The 19,783-nt window shown below is 34.0% G+C and overlaps 1 protein-coding gene across 1 annotated transcript in view; it reads right to left on the minus strand.

Moving 5' to 3' along the window:
• The window catches only part of LOC133337353 (nephrin), a gene marked incomplete at its 3' end in the record, with an annotated part of 111,292 nt that overhangs the window by 41,069 nt on the left and 50,440 nt on the right, over nucleotides 1–19,783 (minus strand). The window contains exons 3-4 of the mRNA XM_061545583.1: nucleotides 14,421–14,573; nucleotides 4,901–5,074 (exon numbers count right to left, since the gene is read on the minus strand). Of these exons, the coding sequence (XP_061401567.1) occupies nucleotides 4,901–5,074; nucleotides 14,421–14,573 (327 nt within the window). The remainder of the gene's footprint in view (nucleotides 1–4,900; nucleotides 5,075–14,420; nucleotides 14,574–19,783) is intronic.

Consider the following 19,783-nt stretch of genomic DNA (forward strand, 5'->3'; position numbering starts at 1 on the left):
ATACGTAAACACCTGTAAATATTTAAGTTATCTCCCACATCCGAGTACGTACGACAACATAATTGGTATCAATTTAAAGGTCAACCACTCCTCTTGGATATAGTATCAACTTCTCGGATCTGTGTCCTTCAGGGGTAAATATATACGCTATAGAATACAAATTTTGTAATTTTTCACACAAAAGTCAGGGTCAATTTGACCCGCTTAATATTGGCAGATCTTTATCAAAACAGGCATGCTTATTCTTTGGCCCGATTCCCTTCTCCATGTAAAATTTCGCGATGTTCGGACCCTAATTGCGGTCTCTGGAGCGACCAGAAAAACCGAAAAAAAATTAAATATTTGGTCCATTTCATCCCCAAAATATTAACCGATCTTCACCAGAAACAATAGAGGCCTTCATTGGCCAGAACCCATCCTACATGCAAAACTTCATGAAGATTGGTCCATAACTGTGGCCTGTATCGTGTTTACAAATTATAATGGACAGACGGACGGACGGACACACATGTCCAGATCGACTCAGCTAGTCGAGATATGACGATCGGTATACTTAAAGGTGGGTCAAGGACCAATATTTCGCGGCGTTACAAACTTTTGGGGCTGCACAAAGCTATAATACCCTAACAACATAGTTGTGTAGGGTATAAAAAGAGCCTTAGTTATGAAATAATCTATAATCATACAGAGTCTCCTAAATAATATGAAATTGCAAAAATCTCTCTCTATGAAATATTAAATTAGTACGTTAACGTAATCAACAGATCCATAATTATACGCTCTCCGATGCATATTTTGAAATGATGCAAATGAAATACCAAATAATATGTACTATTTCAGATGGTGTATTACCTAAATATAAAATATGGCACATATGTGTTCGTTAGGTATTTTTATTAAACACCAACACACAGTCATGATAACACAAGTACTCCTTGCAATACACATACGTCGCCATCTACAACACTCGTAATGCATGCAATTAGTATTTAATTAGGCTTTAATCTATTTTCCCCGAACATAAACATTTGACCACACTTCACCTGGCGCTCTGGTACATGCACAGCTCACATTCACAATATTTAATGGCCAACTAAATGTTCAATGGCATGGGAATGTAGATGTAGCTGCTATCTTCCATTTGGGATAAATACAATTGAAACAATATTGAATTTGAAATTTAAGATACGGCGTTAAAGTAGCATGGTCTTTAAATAGAGATGACTGCATTCACTGACTGTCACAAACAAATGAAATTCATGAAATTTTTGTCTTCAGTAATGACAAACCTAGCTCTTGTGAATTTAGCATTCTATAAAATTATATTTTAATTTAAAATTAAAATGAAAAATTTGTTTTTTTTTTTTTAATATCAGTTTCCAACATTATTGCATTTATAAAAAAATCGTTTTATATTTTATTAAAAAGTTTTTCAATTCAATTAGACTAAAAAATATGCTGCACAAACACAAATTTTGCCATAATTATGATCTCATTTTTGGCCATATGATACCTGTAAATACACTCACACATACACACACAGCGACACATAGATATCATACGTCCTATGGATGGCGATAGAGCTGCAGTATTTGACACCCACCCACACACACTCTCAGCCCGACCATAGTTTATGGGAATGTGAATATAGGTATACCGCAAAACTGCCACAATTAGAGAACTTCCGACCATACGAGATTCTACCAATAAAAAAACTGTAAAAATTTCATAATTTGTTCCTAGTTGTTGCTGTTGTTTGTGGCCAATGTATGATTTCATCCCCACTTTCGGTGGTGCAACCGCTCCAGTCCATCGCTTAAATTTATTGCAGCACTTTACAAGCTGACAATGAATGTGTTTGCATACAATAGCCTTCGGCCAGGTGTTCATAGTGGCGGACGAGAGACAGCAACGCATGTGGATCGTTGGTTGGATGGCAGGCAGGCTGACTTGGCTTGGCTTGGACGGATGGATGGATAGATAGGTAGCTGGTGGGTGGGAAGAAGGTATGGCCGAGGGCCTTGGAAATTTATTATAATTGAATTTATCTGTCGCATGCTGCCACATTATTTGCCGCCGCTTTAAATTGAATTTTGTTGCATATTCATGAGATGCCCTCTCCTCCACCGTGTAGACACACGTCATGTGCAACATCCACAATTTAGTGGCTGCCCTCTTTCCGGGCAGCTACCGGTGTACGGTAGCAAAGGCCACAAACTGTTGGCACCACCCAGAATGCTCCGTGTTATAGTATGTGTAAAACTCAACCGAATAAAATAGTTGCACATTATGTCCTGAGGACTTGTACCGTTTTATTGTTATAAAATATTGATAAGCAATTTCCATCATATTTTGGTTTGACATGTACGGTAAACCTGGACGCATTTTTGTTGCCACCAACTAAAAATAAATTTGTTAAAATTTTCAACAAGACTTGACGTTGGTCACATACATAAATACATACATCCATTTATTTTGTTTTTATATCGCATCTGAATTTATTGTCTATCGCTTGGATATTTTGATACTTGCTGGTGTGATACTATTACAAGTTGGTGTACAGCGGTGCTGTGCGTTGAGTCCTATCTTCTTTTCTGCGTAACAATGCACATTTTGTTGCATTATAGAAACAAATTTTTGTAATTAATTTGAAATCGCTTAAACTTTTGTGATATATTTTGACGTAAAATATAGTGCATACACTTTTGTGATAGTTGAGTAACCTTGAATTTAATGTAATTAGTTTTGTATTTTAAAATAAAAAAAAAGATTGCATAGTATTGTTTGTAACATATTAAATTGAAAGGTGGAATACAGATGGTACATTACAGATGCTTAAATCTTCAGTTTTCGGAACAAATTTATGCTGCCATATGCATTTATTGATTACTGCCCAAATCAGACCGTACTTTCCTTTCATTGCGTGACGTGAGCTAATATTTCGGATTGAATTGAATCGATCATCTCATCTATCATTAAAAACACCATTTATGAGAATTTTGAAATAAGATAGAGTGCCGTTGGTTGTCTGTGTAAAGAACGAGTTCGGAGTATATAGAACATACAATCCACAAGATGCAACATTTACTTTTTTCAAATGACTGCCCCCAATGTTTTACCTTTTTCGGGTATACACTATAATAGGCTACATGACTCTCGTATCAATCAATCCAAATATATAGAATTAAAATCTCTCTCTCTCGTTTGTGAATACGTGACACATTTTGGAGATATTGTCAGGTGTTGACATATTTATTTCTGTAATTTGTTAAGTAGGTTAATATAATATCTGTGGAACTGATTTTAAGGGCGACTACATACACATATACATTTGCACTGTGAATGTAATATTTACCAAGTAAGCTGTCAATTAAATTGTTGCACGCTTTTTCGAATTGCAAAACGTAAACATCTCCGTCCATTTTAATGATGATCAAGTATTCGCATTAATTTGTTTTATTATAATTTCTGTTTTTTTTTATATTTGGATTTTCTCGTATTTCGTTGTGCTGGCAATGATTATTTACAAGCGTAAATTAAGCAAATGTTTATTAATTTCCATATCTTCTCATCCTTTGCTGGATCCGGTTGCTTGTGGCTGATTACATTGCCATCCAGCGCGGAAGTTGATTTCATACTCTTTCCGGTTGGTGAACCTGCGAACCACTTTGTATGCATTGCACTATTGTAATATGTATATGTATATGTGTGTGTGTGCATGTTCATTGATTCGCTGCACATTGATTGTTGGTGTTGTTGTTCTGTTGTCAGGACTCCCCTCGTTGTCAACTCCCCTTGCCTGGTCTCTCTCGCATTATTTAGCTTTCTCTTTTTTCTCTGCTATTTACAATGATTTTTATTTTAATATAAACGAGGACCAATTAAGGGGGATTATCATAAATTGTAGCGGGAACTCATCACACATAAATGTCTGTTGGTTTGTCCGTCCATCTGTCCACAAATGAAACGAATGACGTTAAAAATATGAGTTTTTTTGCAAATATTAAAAGTATTTATTGCCATCACATAAATTTTCCACAAAGGCGGCATAAACGACACCACCAATGTGAACTGATAGCTGAATTGTGAAACTGAGTGCTGAGAAAGTGTGAGTTGTGGTTCATAATTATGAGCGAGTCGTCCTTTCCCCCAACTAGCTAGCCAGCCACCCAGTCATTAGTTGGACGGTGAAAGTTGTAGCGAGTGTAAATTATGCAAAATTATTTTTAATGAGGCAAAAATTTCAAATCCAGAATCACCAATACTTAGGCACTAGATACAACACACACAAACAGACGACATGACACCCTCGTATATAGAGACACATTGTAATTTTAATCACACTCACGCTTGGTAATGGCCTTGTGCGCTTGAGTGTGTGTGTTCAACAACATTTTGGTAATTCCAACACATTCCGAATATGCAAATTTCCAAAAAATATAAAATCCTCAGAAAATTTAGGAATAAAAGTTCCTGCCACTACCACACAATCATAGAACTGTTTGGGGTTATGGTGAGTTGATAATGGAGCGTATGTTTAATAGGATGTACCGTTAAGTATGTACTCGGGCAAAGATTTTGCGAGTAATTATATAAATATGAATTAAGCTATTAGATTATTTGTGGGGTTAGCCACAATTTACATGAGACAAGTTATTCTCAAAAACGAAAATTAGAAAGCTATAAATATTATTTTTTGTTGATTTTTATCGTCATTTCAAAATGGATTTTTTTCAAAATTCTAGACATAATTATTTAGTTCAGAAACATAAAAAGTCGTTATTTGAAAATACTAAATGTTTAACTTTTCAACATTTTAATATTTATATTAGATACACGCATTACACCCTCATAGTCTAATATATAATTTCACTTATATCTAAATTATAAATTCACTTACATAAAACGGACAGTTGTACGGTGGCTCGCATTGGCATATCTGGCGCCAAGGCCTTATGCTTTGCTTGGCATGTATATTCCGTGTAATCATCATCGGCAGTAGGTTTCAACTTCAGACTGGAAGTGGTGGTAAAACGTTTCGGTGAAGTTTCCTCGACTTTATCGTTGCGATTTTCTGCAAAAGAAGACAAAAAAAGAAAATTAAAAATGACATGAAGAGTATAAATATAAAAATAAACATGAGATGAAGGGTATAAATATACAAATAATATCGAATGATTTATAAGCAGTCGGAAGCAACTCTTATCAGACAGATACAAATAATTATAAAAATGTTAACAAGGAGATTGGAATATAATTTCCATTCACAAAGAAAAACAATATTTTTTTTTTTTAATTTTACTGAAAAATGTTGTTTGATTTACCATGATATCTGGCCAGCTAGTCGTATGAGTTATAATACTATTATCCAACAGAATGTAACTCATACGCACCCTGAACCTATTAATATTACGTTTTTGAAATACAAAATACATAATAATATTTCGTGATCACAATCTGATCGAGGTGATATAATAATTGACATAACAAATTGGATGATAAATAATACTTCCATGGGTTCTTTGCATATGCGCCGGTTTGAATTGTTATATCGTCAAAAATTACAATATCCTAAGAATTGCTGTCCTAGGCAAAGTTTATTCAGAATATTGAACGTGTATTGCAAATTGTATGTTGTAATCAGTGTTGCCAAAACTTCGTCATTAAAAAATGCTAGATTTTGTTTAAAAAAATGCTAGAAAGTGCTAAAAAATTTAAAAAAGTGCCAAATAAAAGTGCTAAAAAGTTTATAGAAGGAATTTCGCTTAAAGCAAATAATGAAATCTTCAAATTGAAATTTCTTAAAATTTGCTTGCAAAAACTGGAAATATTCATCTGATATCCTACTTATTCATAATCTGAATAAAATTCTATGTCGATATAGCCATAGCTCGCAATATTGATGACAGATCTTTGAAATTCTGAAAATGGAAAATGAAAATGGGATATATGTATCCCCCACCTAATAAGCTATAAATTGATATTTTGGATTTTCATCGGAAACAAGTAAAAAAGTGTCAGTCGGTGTTACCGACAGATACACACCCCCAGCCTATAGTTTGCGGAGGTCTTCGGAATTACACACAGATTTTTTTATTAGCTGTATATAAGAAATATGTCTTTATCAATGAGGTTTCGGATTTAATGTTGATAAAATTGTATAAACTACTGGGTCCAATCTTCGGAATTGGTATAGATAATATACCAATGCAATAATCGCCTGATATTGCATTTATAAATATTTTGACCATCTGTGGGAGATGGCACCAATGGGTCCCATCTTCATACTTAATGTAGGATTGGTAAATATAATAGGTTGTTGGTTGAAATCGGATGGTCCGTTTGCATGTTATTATGAAATTGATTTTTAGCATAATTTTTACGATGTTGGGGGGAGGTACCAGTAGGAGTGGACCGATATTCACCATCTTCGAACTTAAACTATGTTTGGAAGAAATATTAAATGTAAATGAATGAAATCGATTATTCCCTTCGAGAGTTATCGTGCGCACCAGCCAGACAGACGGACGGACATGCGTAAGTCGACTCCATTTTTTCTGAAACGGATTTGGTCCAAAGAAACATGGGGTCTAAAACCAACATCTCCATGAGGCACATTTTCACCGTATCAAAGTGTATATACCCTCATTAGCCATAAGGCTGAGGGCATAAAAAAACTGCCTAACAAACATTATCAATATGGGGTTTGGTATATAGCGGTACCTCCATAATTCGGTGGTTTGGTGACTTTAGGCACATTATTCAACCGAAGTGGTTTCAATTTGATATTTTGGATTCCCATTAGACAGGAAATCTCCATACCAAGAATTATCAATATTGGGCCGTTTCGGGGTAGCCTCCAGAGAGCGACCGGAAACGGTTTTTAATAGAATTGATTGTAATATCACATTGCGCGTAGGCTTCGGAGGCTGGCTTAAAGTACCGACCTATTTTCGGTATTTTGAGGGATTTAGCCGTATTCTATGGGTTTTGTTAGGGTACAAAATATTTATGCGGACAATTTCTATATTTTTCATATACTCCATATAAAATTTCCGTCCTATTCGCATCATTTTAAAGTTTTAAAACCCCTTTGCCACCGAAGTGGTTGTAATTTAAAAAATATATTTGGCGAAATTTTTCGATGTATGTCCATTTTTGACATAACTTCCATATAAAGTGGGACGTGGTACTATAAGTGGCTATAATTTGACATTCCAGAAAGTTTATAATATAAAATATAATCAGGATTGTCTTTTTCATTTTCCCAAAAAACAATTTTTTTAATAAACACCACGTGGTGTAGGGTGGTGTTCAACGTGGTGTTTATAACAAGTTCGGCCGGGTAGTGTTTTTTACTTGTTCACAGATATACTGACACTTCTATAACATTAAAAAAATAATAACGTGAAACATAAAAAAATTCTATGTGGAATCGAAAAACAGCAAATTTTTTGATATAAAATCAAATAGACGGAATATTTTGAAAATATCCAGAAATAAATAAAAAGTGCTAAAAAAGATGCTAGGTGCTAGATCAATTTTTATGGTGCTAATCGAGTTTCAAAAGTGCTAAATCTAGCACTAAAAGTGCTAAATTGGCAACACTGGTTGTAATTTATATATAAAGCATATTACAAACATGAAAAGGCAAAACATTTATTCCAAACTGTTTATTTCTAATTTCGTTACCCATGAAATAACTACCAACGGTCTGTAATGAAATATTTAAAATTAATTTTTTTTTTCATAAACTAAATGAATTGTAGTAATCCGTTTATTAACTTGCTTTATCAAATTGAATTGAAAAATCATACCAATATATGTATACATATGTATTCAGTTTATTTTTGTTTAACAATCCATAAGGCTTTAAAGTAAATCTACAACTCTTAATATAATTAACTTTTAATTGCCTGCATTAAAGAGTATATTCATATCATACTCTGATCCAAATGAATTAAATCAGTTGCATATCAAATAAATAAATGTAAAATATCAAACAATAAAACTATTTAAATCATGGATACATGTTAATAATCCAATAATTAATTATGAATTGAATTTAAAGTTGGAATATTTTATGACAAGTTTCAAAATGTAGTAGAGAAGGGGCACCTTTGAAAACTTATTCCTTTCAAGCCTCATAAAATTTTTTATTTTATAAATTTTGGTTGTTTTTTTTATAAATTTTAATTATTAGGTGCAAATGTAACCTTTACACTGAATATACATATGACATACTTTAATTTCGAATTAGATATTTTATTACTGTTTTATATTTTTGTGAATATAATTTATATTTGAAAAATGTTATATAACAATGACTTTTGACCTGCATGAAATGACGGTCAATTATACAGATGGAACTGGTGTTTGGAATAAAAGTGAATATTTTTAGTATATAATGGAACTCATAAATACATGCATTATAATATTTTTTTAAAAAAAAAAGAGCTTTAGAAACAACACACAGCCAGAGGTAGTGGTTAGAATACCAAACGTCGACTTCATATATTCTCTGACCAGAATTCATAGCTTAATATTTATTGCCTATTGACCCGTATATGTTGTATAATTATTTACTTCCCTTTGCTCTAATTATGTAAAAAATTGGATCTCTGGCACCGGGTCAACCTGATTGCATACAAATACCAAAATTGCTATAAAATATATTTCACAATGCTTGATAGGTTATGTCATGTTTGGACCAGCCATAAAAATAATCTTGCACATCCCCCAAGAATTCAAAATTTACCTACAATTGTCTGTGACGAAATTATTTACATACAAAAACCCAGAATTCCAAATGACAAGCACTTTGGCTGGAAAGCGCACCAATGGCCATCAAAATACTTAAATGTTGCAAACCTTTATATGAGTGTCATGTCTAAACATATACCAGCAAATGTATTTTCCACAAGAGAAACTCTAAAACCTTCAAAATAGCAAAAATTGTGCTCTACCATAACGTGAATCTGTTAAAATTTTGGAAAAATATTTTTTTTTCAACTTCCAGGAACACATAATGTCTAATTGCAACTTCATCAGTTTGATAATGCGGAACAGTTTTTTTAATAGATATTTGTCAATCTCCAGAGACCCGGAAAGTCATATTGCAGTAAAATGCGGCCATAACCTTTGAAATTCCGAAAATGGAGAGGTACCATTAAACGTGGACCGATATATCTCATTTTCCATACCAACATATATTAGCAATGTGTATCGTTTTTAAATATTGCGAGCTCTATTATGAATGGATTTTAAAACGATCCCAAATGGAATTTTATTTTGAATTTACAATCGATCAGCATTAAAAACTATTTCCTGAATTTTAAACAAATGTCTCTGTTTTAAAATCTACGTTTTATTCTTCAAAATATCTTCAGCATTTTATAATATAACCCGCGTGGAGCTATAACAGCCTCTGCACATTAATGTCGGTTGCCTTCGAAAGGCATCATTTTTGAGGGAAGCACACAAAATTTATTTTCTCAAAAGTTTTGTCTAAGAATGCACGCTTGTGTAAAGATAAATAAGTTAAATTTACGCAAGAGGCAATCTACCGAACACGAATTCCGAAAGTTTGCCATTGTCATCTAAAAAGTGAAGTAGCGCAACGTTATGACTATTAAAAAGTGTGTAATACATTTTGGATGATTGTCGGAAATAAGTGTGGCACGGACAGACTGACTGAACGTAATAGCACACACACACACTCTCTCAAATCATATTTTGCTGAGGTCACATAGGATGGTAATGTGAAAACGTAATACATTTGGTACTTTGAATTGATATAGTGACTTTAAGTGACAGTTGTTATGGAACAACAATGCAAATTAACCAGCAAATGTGTGAGTAATAACTGCCCAGCCTCTATTATGGTAGGTGTTCAGAACATCATGGCATAGTTAAAAAAACACGCACACACACAAACTTGTATTACCTGCACAGCGTGTCATAATCGCAACTCATCATATCATTTTTGTGCACGTCAGTGACAATATTTCCATTTAAATATTCGGTGCGTAGGAGCGGGAGCAAAAGAATAGGTTTTTTTGCCGTACATATTGTCATTCGCCTATCATGCTTTTACACTTTTCTCTCATTTAGAGTGTAGAGTTTTTTTTTCGGCCTTTGTTCCATATCATGGCAGCTGTGTCTAAATGGTTCCGTTATTCGCATAAATGGCATTTGTTACAATTTTAAGAGAGGAGGAATGAGGCAAAGTTCGCCCTCATATACACGCATCACGCACACAATTGGTTAAAACGGAAGGAACATGAAAAGCTGAGTTTTACGAAAGAATCATATGACGATGACTGGGATAATGCTGATACTAATGCTGGCGATGATGACAATACATGACGTTCACATACAGCTACTAGAATGGCCATAGACGGAGCACCACGCAGTTGCCCATTCAAGTGGCGTGGTGGAAAACAATAAATGCCTTAATATGAGTTTACAAGAGAGGACGTGGGGTTACATGGTGAAATTATTCGCCATAAAAATCATGATTATCATTTTAAATACAATTCTTATGGATTTCCTACGGTCCCCGTCTCTACCTTCCTCTCTGTCTCTCTCCCACTATTCTACTCTCCTTCCACCAACATCTACTCTCTCGCATTTTCACTTGTGTTGTTCAACATGTTCCCTTAAATCCCCCGGCATAAGCCATACCCTAATATATGCTGCCTCAACTCAAGTATGTGTCGTTTGCGAATGAGACAAGATATAAACAAACTTATGATGGCCTTCATTGACATTAACATTTTTCATAAGTACCACCATCACCACAGCTATTCTCCTGCTCTACAGACCACAGTATTCGCTCTTATAATAGACACAAGTTTTAATCATATTTTCGGCTGTTTGTTGTGGATATCTGTTGTTTTTCTCCGGCATATTTTTGCTTTTGCAAATGTCCAAAAAAAATTATCATTTAAGCATCGTCATCAAGTGTGTGTGGTCCTTATGTATTTATCCCACATCTCCAGCATTGCTACATATATATATATATATATATTGTTCTATTTACGACGAAATAAAATATTTTATTATGAAAGGAAGGGAATGAAATCTCCTATAAAACTAGTTATAGATTTTTTTCAAATTGATTACAATGTTTATATAAACCTACATTTGAAATGGGGGAAAAAAAGAGTTATAACAATGAAATCCAGAGACTAATATTCATAGAACATATTTTTCATCCAAAGTTAACTCCAAATACCTCAAAATATTACGCTATAATCGGTGGCGTAACAATTTGCAACAAGATTTTTGGGGTAAACAATTCCTTATGTCAATGAGAGATTCTAAAGGACAAATTTGTCTATCTTTGTCAGTTGCAGGTTATTTTTGGGATCACATCTCTTCTGTCAAATCCAATGAGAAATGTGGCCCAAGAGTTTTTAACATTTTCAATGAAATTCAATGTTTAAGACCCTATCCTATTTTTTGTGAGTCTCAGTTTAGAAAATTGGGCTAGGCCATTCGTTTTTCCCTGCCAGCAATTTACTATAACATGGTGCACATACAAAATATACCAATCGATTTTGTGTATTTTGAATATCTTCTTCATGTTTCGACCTGGCCGACGTTTTTACTTCTTGATATATAAAACCTAATTTAACGCCCTTGTATAATTTATCAGATACCAACAACAGAATAACTACATAAACAGTGTCCTTCGAATACACCTCTTGTTTTGATTTTCATAGGTTTTTTGTTTCCGTGTATTTCTCACCATTGTTGGCCTATGAAAAAAACGACAAAATCTAAAACCCTACAACCAGATACAGAACAATTTCCCAATGAACTTTGTTGCGGACACTTTCGTTATTAATAGAAGATCCATCACTTGCCCGGTCCCATATATTAATACGTAATAGTCTGTGTGTGTTGGTTCCAGCCGTTTAGTCGGTGCTTTCATTTGGGATATAAAATAAATTAATGTTTATCTTTGCTTTTAAAAAATTCTGTCTACCATTCATTTTAACCGCTGTAGTGATGTTTTCTCTGTCCACAGCGCGCTGCTACTGCGGCCACTGGGATTGTTATAAGCGATTGGCTGGCTCAGTTGTTCGTTCTCCTGAGGCTATTGTTAACATTTGTATGCGTCCGTAGCATCCGTATCTGTTTGTGTAGCTTGTTTGGTTGGCCTTTGCCAACTTCCAAAACAATTACTAACATGAGTTATGATGACTTTGCTATCAACGGCCACAAAAACACACAGACAATAAAAACAAAATAGAAAAATTACAACAACAAAAAGTTAACAGGGCCCAGGATATGCGAAGCCGAAAGCTTGTAATACATAAACGGCAAGAACAAAACAAAAAAAGTTGTTGTTCACTTAGCAAGTTCAGTTGCACTAGATAAAGGTAAACTTTTTCTGTGTGAGAACATTTTATTTAATGGTTTTCAATTATGATGATAATTTGTATATTTCTTTTTTTTCATTTTTCTTCCACCTACCCTCTTCCGCATTGTTTCTATAGTTCGCTTTTACATACCTACATATTATTTGGTTAACAAATCTTTTTCTTTCCTTTGCCTTTTTTGTGGCCTTCGGATGGTTTGGCTTTCTACTAGCCATCCGAACTGATTGACTTGGGCCAGTGACTGTCACTGTGACAGTGATGTGATTAAATCTTATGAATGCCATAGACACGAAATTACTTTCTTGATTAATAAATGTATATGATGATGGGCTCAAAGGTCTGCTGTTCGGGACACATGACGACAAATCTCTGGATTAGAAATGCTGATTAGGCGAATAATTGCCAAAGCCATTTCGCAAAGTCATTAACTTTCGTCTTTCTAATAAAATTAAACTTTAAGCTAATGGAGATACCACATAGCATTGGTAAATAAATGAAACATATATATATATATATATATATATAATATAGACGTTTTAAGGAAACCTATTTCAACAAAAACCAAACCCTGAATCTTCAATTTGTTTAGTATTCTTGAAATACTACAATAACGTATTATGCGAGAATTAATTATGTTTGATTTATTTAACATAACAAGAAATGTCACTGAAAGTGGTGTGAGTAACTGCGGAAATGTCTATATAATGCATTATATCATAAATCTCTAAATTTCGTGGAGTAACTTCGGTTAATGTGGACTATGCGTCTATTGTAAACCACCCCCATATCTAAGAAAGTTCTTGACAAATGACAACGCCGCTTTGTTATATGTTTTCCTAAATAGTAAAAGCAGACATCAAATATGATATTGAATATATAATAACAATGTTGAAAATTTAGCTAAACTCTGATTCTAAATGTGTGATTTTAACATTTAGCACAAGAGTCGAACTCTTTGTTTTTCTTAAATATAAAAATATGTTATCCGTTTCTTTATTTTCTACAACAAAAATATACAATTATCAGTAATTATTTTTCAAGCCGAAAATTATTTTTGAATAAAAAAATCTAAAAAGCGGAGACATGGAGACTAGTTCGAAACATGGGCCCACATTAAAAACAATTCTGCCAGGAGGTATTCTACCCTCTGAAAACTCGATATGTGAATTTATAGCAGCTTCGGTTGGATAATGAAGCTAGGATCTTCAAAATACTATTCCGAAACATATGTCATGTATTTTGCATTCAGGCAACCCTGTCCATCATAAGCAAACCAGTTTTTTACTTCTCTGGCCCACCTTGCCCGCATATACTGGTCCATTTTACCTGTCAAGTTAGTTTTTTCGCCATTTTGTGTTTTTTTAATATAACGGAATAGCATGATTTATGTAATTTTTTAATTTAATGAAATTTCCATATACAAGGTATGGTATAATTAAAACAAATAAATAATTAAAACTATATGTGTTTCAAGGACAAAACAGTAAAAAGTTGTTATATTTATTCCATTTCAGAAGGTATCCTTTTTATTTTTAATTCGTTTCTCTTTTTCACATAGTCATATAAGGAATGGTAATATTCCCAACATTAGGAGATGTGGAAGACCAATACGATTACATTAAACATTACTCACAAAAATTTATATCGTATCCATAAATAGTTCGGCATTTGTTAGCAGTATTTCTCAAATACATTTTTGTTGTAGCGATAGACTTTCCATACATTTTTTGTGTAATCATTTGAAGTTAATGTTAATTTGTTTGGAAATTTGTGTGTTCACAATTGAAAATTAGATTGGAATCCTAGCCAGTTTTGAAATGTTGTTTGTATTCCTAACCTTGTTTATATTACATAGTCTATTTATAATTAATTCATACATTAGTATCGAGATGCCTCAATATTGATGCACCAAACGGTGTATGCGCATGTTCTCTATACTAAACTTTATATTGGATATTACAAATCAAACATGATAAATTAATAATTAAATTACAACTACTAAGTATCATCATAGTCATCGATTCTTACCTGGTTTGTACTCCACATTGCCACGATACCAAACAATCTGTGCAGCTGGTTTGGCATTCGAAACCACACATTTCAATGTAAGGTCCTGATTTTCTCGTACCTCCACTTTGGCATTGTTCTCGTATCCCTGTATTTCAATTGACGATGGTGGGGCTGAAATAACAAAACAGAAAACAAAGTGAAAACATGTGAGGAAAAAATGAATCACATCCTATAAAAAACAAACTCCCCACAGAACTATGGCATACAATTAATTAGGAAACAATGTTCACATACAAGGAATGATAATAAATTTGAAGAGGTACGTGTATGTGTGTGTGTACTTAACAATGTCTGTAAGTATATGTTCGTGCACCCTAATGTATAGCCATCATCATCTCAAGGAAAAGCAAACAATTAAACAATTTTCTTCAATCAATGAATATCACACAGAGCTTCTAATAAAAGACTAAAGAAAAGCATACAGAAAACACCAGCAGCAGAAAAAGAAGTCGACGAAGAGGAAGACAAACAAACATACAAGAGGAAGAGGAAACATGGTATCCTGGCTGAAGGCAAATTGCTAACACCATTGCAATTAAAAATATACAACTACCTTCTCTGGTATGAGTCGTTGCCTCTGCGAACATGTGGATCGGTGTGTGCGTGTGTGTGCTGTTGTGAATGTGTGAGTGTGTTTTGATAGTTGACTTAAAAACTTTTCCAAGTAGGCTGGAAAGGTGCTTGACAAAAAAATCAGTTTTGCATTTTTTTGCATAACTGCAGGCACATGTCTCATTGGTAGGGGAAGTGTGCGCACATTTTCCTGGAAACGGATGCAGCAATCGTACAAAGTACGAAAACGTCCTACAAGTCGAATGGGAAGTAAATCCAGAAAGCACTAACACTTCAGATGCAAATGCAGGTAACCAATGCTTTTGTCACCTCCATTCACATTGGATGTGGCGGTGGCAGCGGCTTTTTGTCAATGTTTCTTCTCTCACATTAAACGATTGTTTACTGATGACTCTGATGACAGTCATCATGATTCGACAGCAGAAATATTCTTCCTAGAAATTAAAATGAAGCACAGCATTTGTCATTTCCACAATGTCGGATTATGTCGACCAGATGATGTACTGGCGTAATACAGAAATGAATTCTGGAACATGGCAACAGATCCCAATTCACTGGCCAGTGATTGACTGTATCTGTCCCACTTAGAAACTCACTGCTTACATTTGCAATTCACCACTACATAGGTGTCTACATGTAATTGCAGGCTTCAATGAAGGACTTCAGCAAAACTAAATAAAGGAATACGAATGCGAGTCTTCTGGTCTTGTGCTATTAGAATATGAATATGCATAGCACTTGTGTGTACATGTGGATGCATGTGTATGTGTGCGTGTGCGAGTAATGTATTCCTCTATTTGTGTGTTATTTTTAACGTACTAAAATGTTTATTTTAGTGCATGTATGTGTATGTGTCTGTTTGCAAAAGTATTCCACATACAATCCTTTTTTCAGTTTGATTTACCCACACTTTTCTAACTCCGCCAATGGCTGATGTGTTGGATTTTCAAAAACGTTTATACAATTGCATTCAGAATTTGCACACAATCACAAACACACACACACACATTGTCATGCAAAGTGATTTTATTTCGGTGAATCTTTTGGCGGGATTCTTGCATTTTTTGTTTTTCGCTCTCTTAAATGTATTATTACAATATATACACACACATATATAATCTTAAGTTTATGTTTGTAGATCAATATGTAGTATATGTTTTCATGTAGATATTTATGTTTTTGTTTCTATTGAAGTGTGCAGCATCAATAATTATGTGGCAAGATGAAAAATATGGATGAGAGTAACCGAAAACAAATATGTAGCTAAAAACAAATTTGACATTTTCTAGGTTGTGTAAGAAAAGGTAAACTATTTTTCTTCCAATCCTTGCGAAATACAAGCCATATCAAGAGGAGGATCTGCAGTGGTTATGGAGCTCAAAAAAACTCGATTGTTGAGTGCTACTTTCACAATACCCATACTCGGACGAGGCGTAGAAGAGCGTCGTTGACAAACATTAACCTTTGTTGACACATTTTTAACCAATCGAAAATCCGGCGTAGAAATTCGAAGTTAAGTTCGACTGGTCCTAACTTTTTATACCTTTCACCATGAGATGCGCATTCAAATTATATAAATCGATCGGTTGCGTATATGGGGGCTATGCCAAAGCATGAAACTGGAGAATTTGTATACAACTATATTTGGTTAATAAATTCGGCTAGGACCCATCAAGAGCGAGGAATGGCAAATTTCAGCTACTTCTGTTAGAAAATAAAAACCCGAAGTGCCACGTAACAGTTACTTCGGTTGGAAAATGTTTCTAATAACTGGGCTATGAAAAAATGTCCTGCATAGATATGTATATGTCGCCCTCCAAGAACCCGAAACGTTGAATTAAACAGGTTTTGGTTGGGAAATTCGGTTAAAACCTGATGCTATAATGATATTTTAGCATCAATGAGCAAAAATCACAGACTTTTCGCACTATGGACCAGAAATCAAATTTTTGGCAAAAAGTCAATTTCAGGTACAGAGGAAAAGGCGTTTTATATTTCTAATTTAGGGACTTTAAGCTTTACACAAGTAAATTTCATACTTTCTGAATAAAATTTCATATTTTCTGAATAAAATTTATATTTGAAAAATGTTATATAACCCTTGAGATGTATCAAAATATTTACATAAAATTACAATCCATTGAAGAGATGGAACTGGTGATTATAATGAAAGTGAAAAAATATTAGTAATTTGAAGATTATCATCAAAAATTGCATATATAAGACTTATAAATATGATTGTTTTCAAAGCATTTGAGTTCCGGTTTGGCAGTGCCAGAGGATATTTTAATGGTTATACCACCAACCGACGCCTTAATATTGCGAACTTTGCGACCGTTCATAAACTTAACAGTTATTCCTTATTAAAACAGTCGTTGAAAATTGACAATTAATAACATAGCATGTTGATGATAACATTTAAAGATTGTAGTCTCACCTTCAACAAAATTTTTTACCAAAAATGATCAATTTTGGTCCACTAAACGGGTCCCCCTTATTCGGTATTTTAGGGATTTTTAACACGTTTTTTAACTAAATCGTCGATATTTCAAATGCAATTGAGGTGTGTCATACTTTTAAGCCCTTCATACATAAAACAACGATTTTATGATAATTTCATATTAAATACTGCTAGGATATGAAATATTAAGTTTTTGGTAAGTTTGATCCGCTATTTTCGACTAATATTATTTTATTTTTAAAATCTGGTTTCACATTTGTAATCCGCGGCCATAGTTCCGTGTTCAAAAATAATTTGATTAATTAATCGTAATCAGCGTCCCCAAAAACCCTCATATGTAGTACTTGTTTATTTCATAAACCCTCAGCTCTAATTATGGTCAGAACACGGGATCTCTGGCCACAGTGATCCCATTCCGGTTCTGAAAAAAAAAATATTTTACACAAATTATTGAGTTTGTGGCGTTTTTATAAAGCCTAAAACTATGCAACACGATGAACAGAATGAACACAATACACATTTCATACGTTTTGAATATTTATTTACTGCTTTGTTTCTAGACCGCTAAAAAAGGGTAGAACAATTTTAAGATTATCATTCCAAAGATGTACGCAGTTGCATTTAGCCCGAGCGTATGCACACATGTAAGTATGTATTTACCCCAACGCATCAACGTTTTCATTCCTTTAATGATTGTCGTACTTTATATAATAATGGGCGTCATTATAGACGTGCATATCCTTACTAGAATCCAAATGTATATTCCATCTGAAGAAAAGGCTTCATTCTACTCTACATTCTATGAAAAATTCACCTTAATTTGAAGAAAGCATCATATGTGAGTACAATGTCTATCACTTATACCGAATCCAAGAATCATTTATAGAAAAAATAGGCATTGTTCATGGTTATACCCTATGCTTCCTACTCAGTATCGCCCATATGCTCAACAAAAAGATTTCAAACTGCCCCAGGTATCTTGGGTGTCTTGGGAGACATACACATATATTTGGAAGTGAAGACGAATATTTCACTGGATTCCTTTTATCAATGGATTGGATGTACGCAAATCGCTGTAAAGGGGCATAAGAACAGGTGAGATTTCTACGCTCAGCATTATATTTTCCCACTTTGATATGACACTTTTTTCATTATTTGCAAAGTAATTTGTTGATGAGTGTACATGAAGAGCAAAAAAAAAAACAAACAAAAACAAGAGCATATCTATTACGCAGACATTACTTCATGCCCATCACCGGAATATTATGCTTCTATTGGCCGTCGTGAAACTTCTTTCAATTGTTTTCTTTTCATATTTCACTGTCGAAAAGAATGCTCCACCTTTCTTTGTTTGTTTGTTTCTTGTATTATTTACTGTTGTTGTGGACTTTTTGTCTGTCTATTTGTCTATCATTTGCAATGTGCTTTTGTTCAAGGAAGGTCGTACGGATGAGGTGCGGATTTTGTTTTCGTCTGACAACAAGTGTTGATTGTTTATTATCGTGTACTTTTATTTCTTGCTTTGCTGCCACACTCGCTCAATTCTCATGAACTTTTCTTCACAACTTATGTTGTAAGTTTTGCCAGAAGTTTATTCTTTGTCATTCACGCTGAGCAAAAACAACAAGAGAAAAACAAAAAGCCAAAAATTAACACAAAACTTTTAGGTGTTTTCAGGTTGTTGTAAGTTTCGCATTGTGTATATGGTCGGGCGAGAGGTAGTGTTTTTTTCAGCCATATCACAGGTGTATATGGAGTTAGGGTAAAATATTGCCGGGAGAGTTTTGCCTGTCTGTTCATTATAATTTGTAAACACGATACATACCACAGTTATGGACCAATCGCCACGATTACAATTAGGACGGGTTCTGATCAAAGAAGGCCCCTATTGTTTTTTAGGTAATGATCCGTTAGTATTTAGAGGATGAAATGGACCAAAAGCAGAACACCAAAAATTTTACATAGGGAGAAGGGTCTGGCCATGGAATAAGCCTGAAGCATGATATAGACCCGATAAGTTGATAATATATCCAAGAGTGGTTGTTAACCTTATACTTAGATATTTACAGGGGTCTATGTTCTCTGATATTGGAAAAGTCGCGCTGATCGCTTTGACATTTTAAATGAAATTCTGGTTTTGGTCAAGAACGACGCCTATAATTCGGTGATGTTGAAATGATATTTAAGGGGTACAATAAACTGAAAACTTTGTTTTTGTCATATTTTCTAGTAGCTCTAGAGGCCATTATTATATGCACAACATCGCATATTATACATGGTGTGGGTG

Source organism: Musca vetustissima, unplaced genomic scaffold (genome assembly GCF_032173495.1).
Source record: "Musca vetustissima isolate MV318-11 ecotype Yass unplaced genomic scaffold, APGP_CSIRO_Mvet_v1 utg8244, whole genome shotgun sequence".
In the NCBI taxonomy this organism is placed as follows: Eukaryota; Metazoa; Arthropoda; class Insecta; order Diptera; family Muscidae; genus Musca; species Musca vetustissima.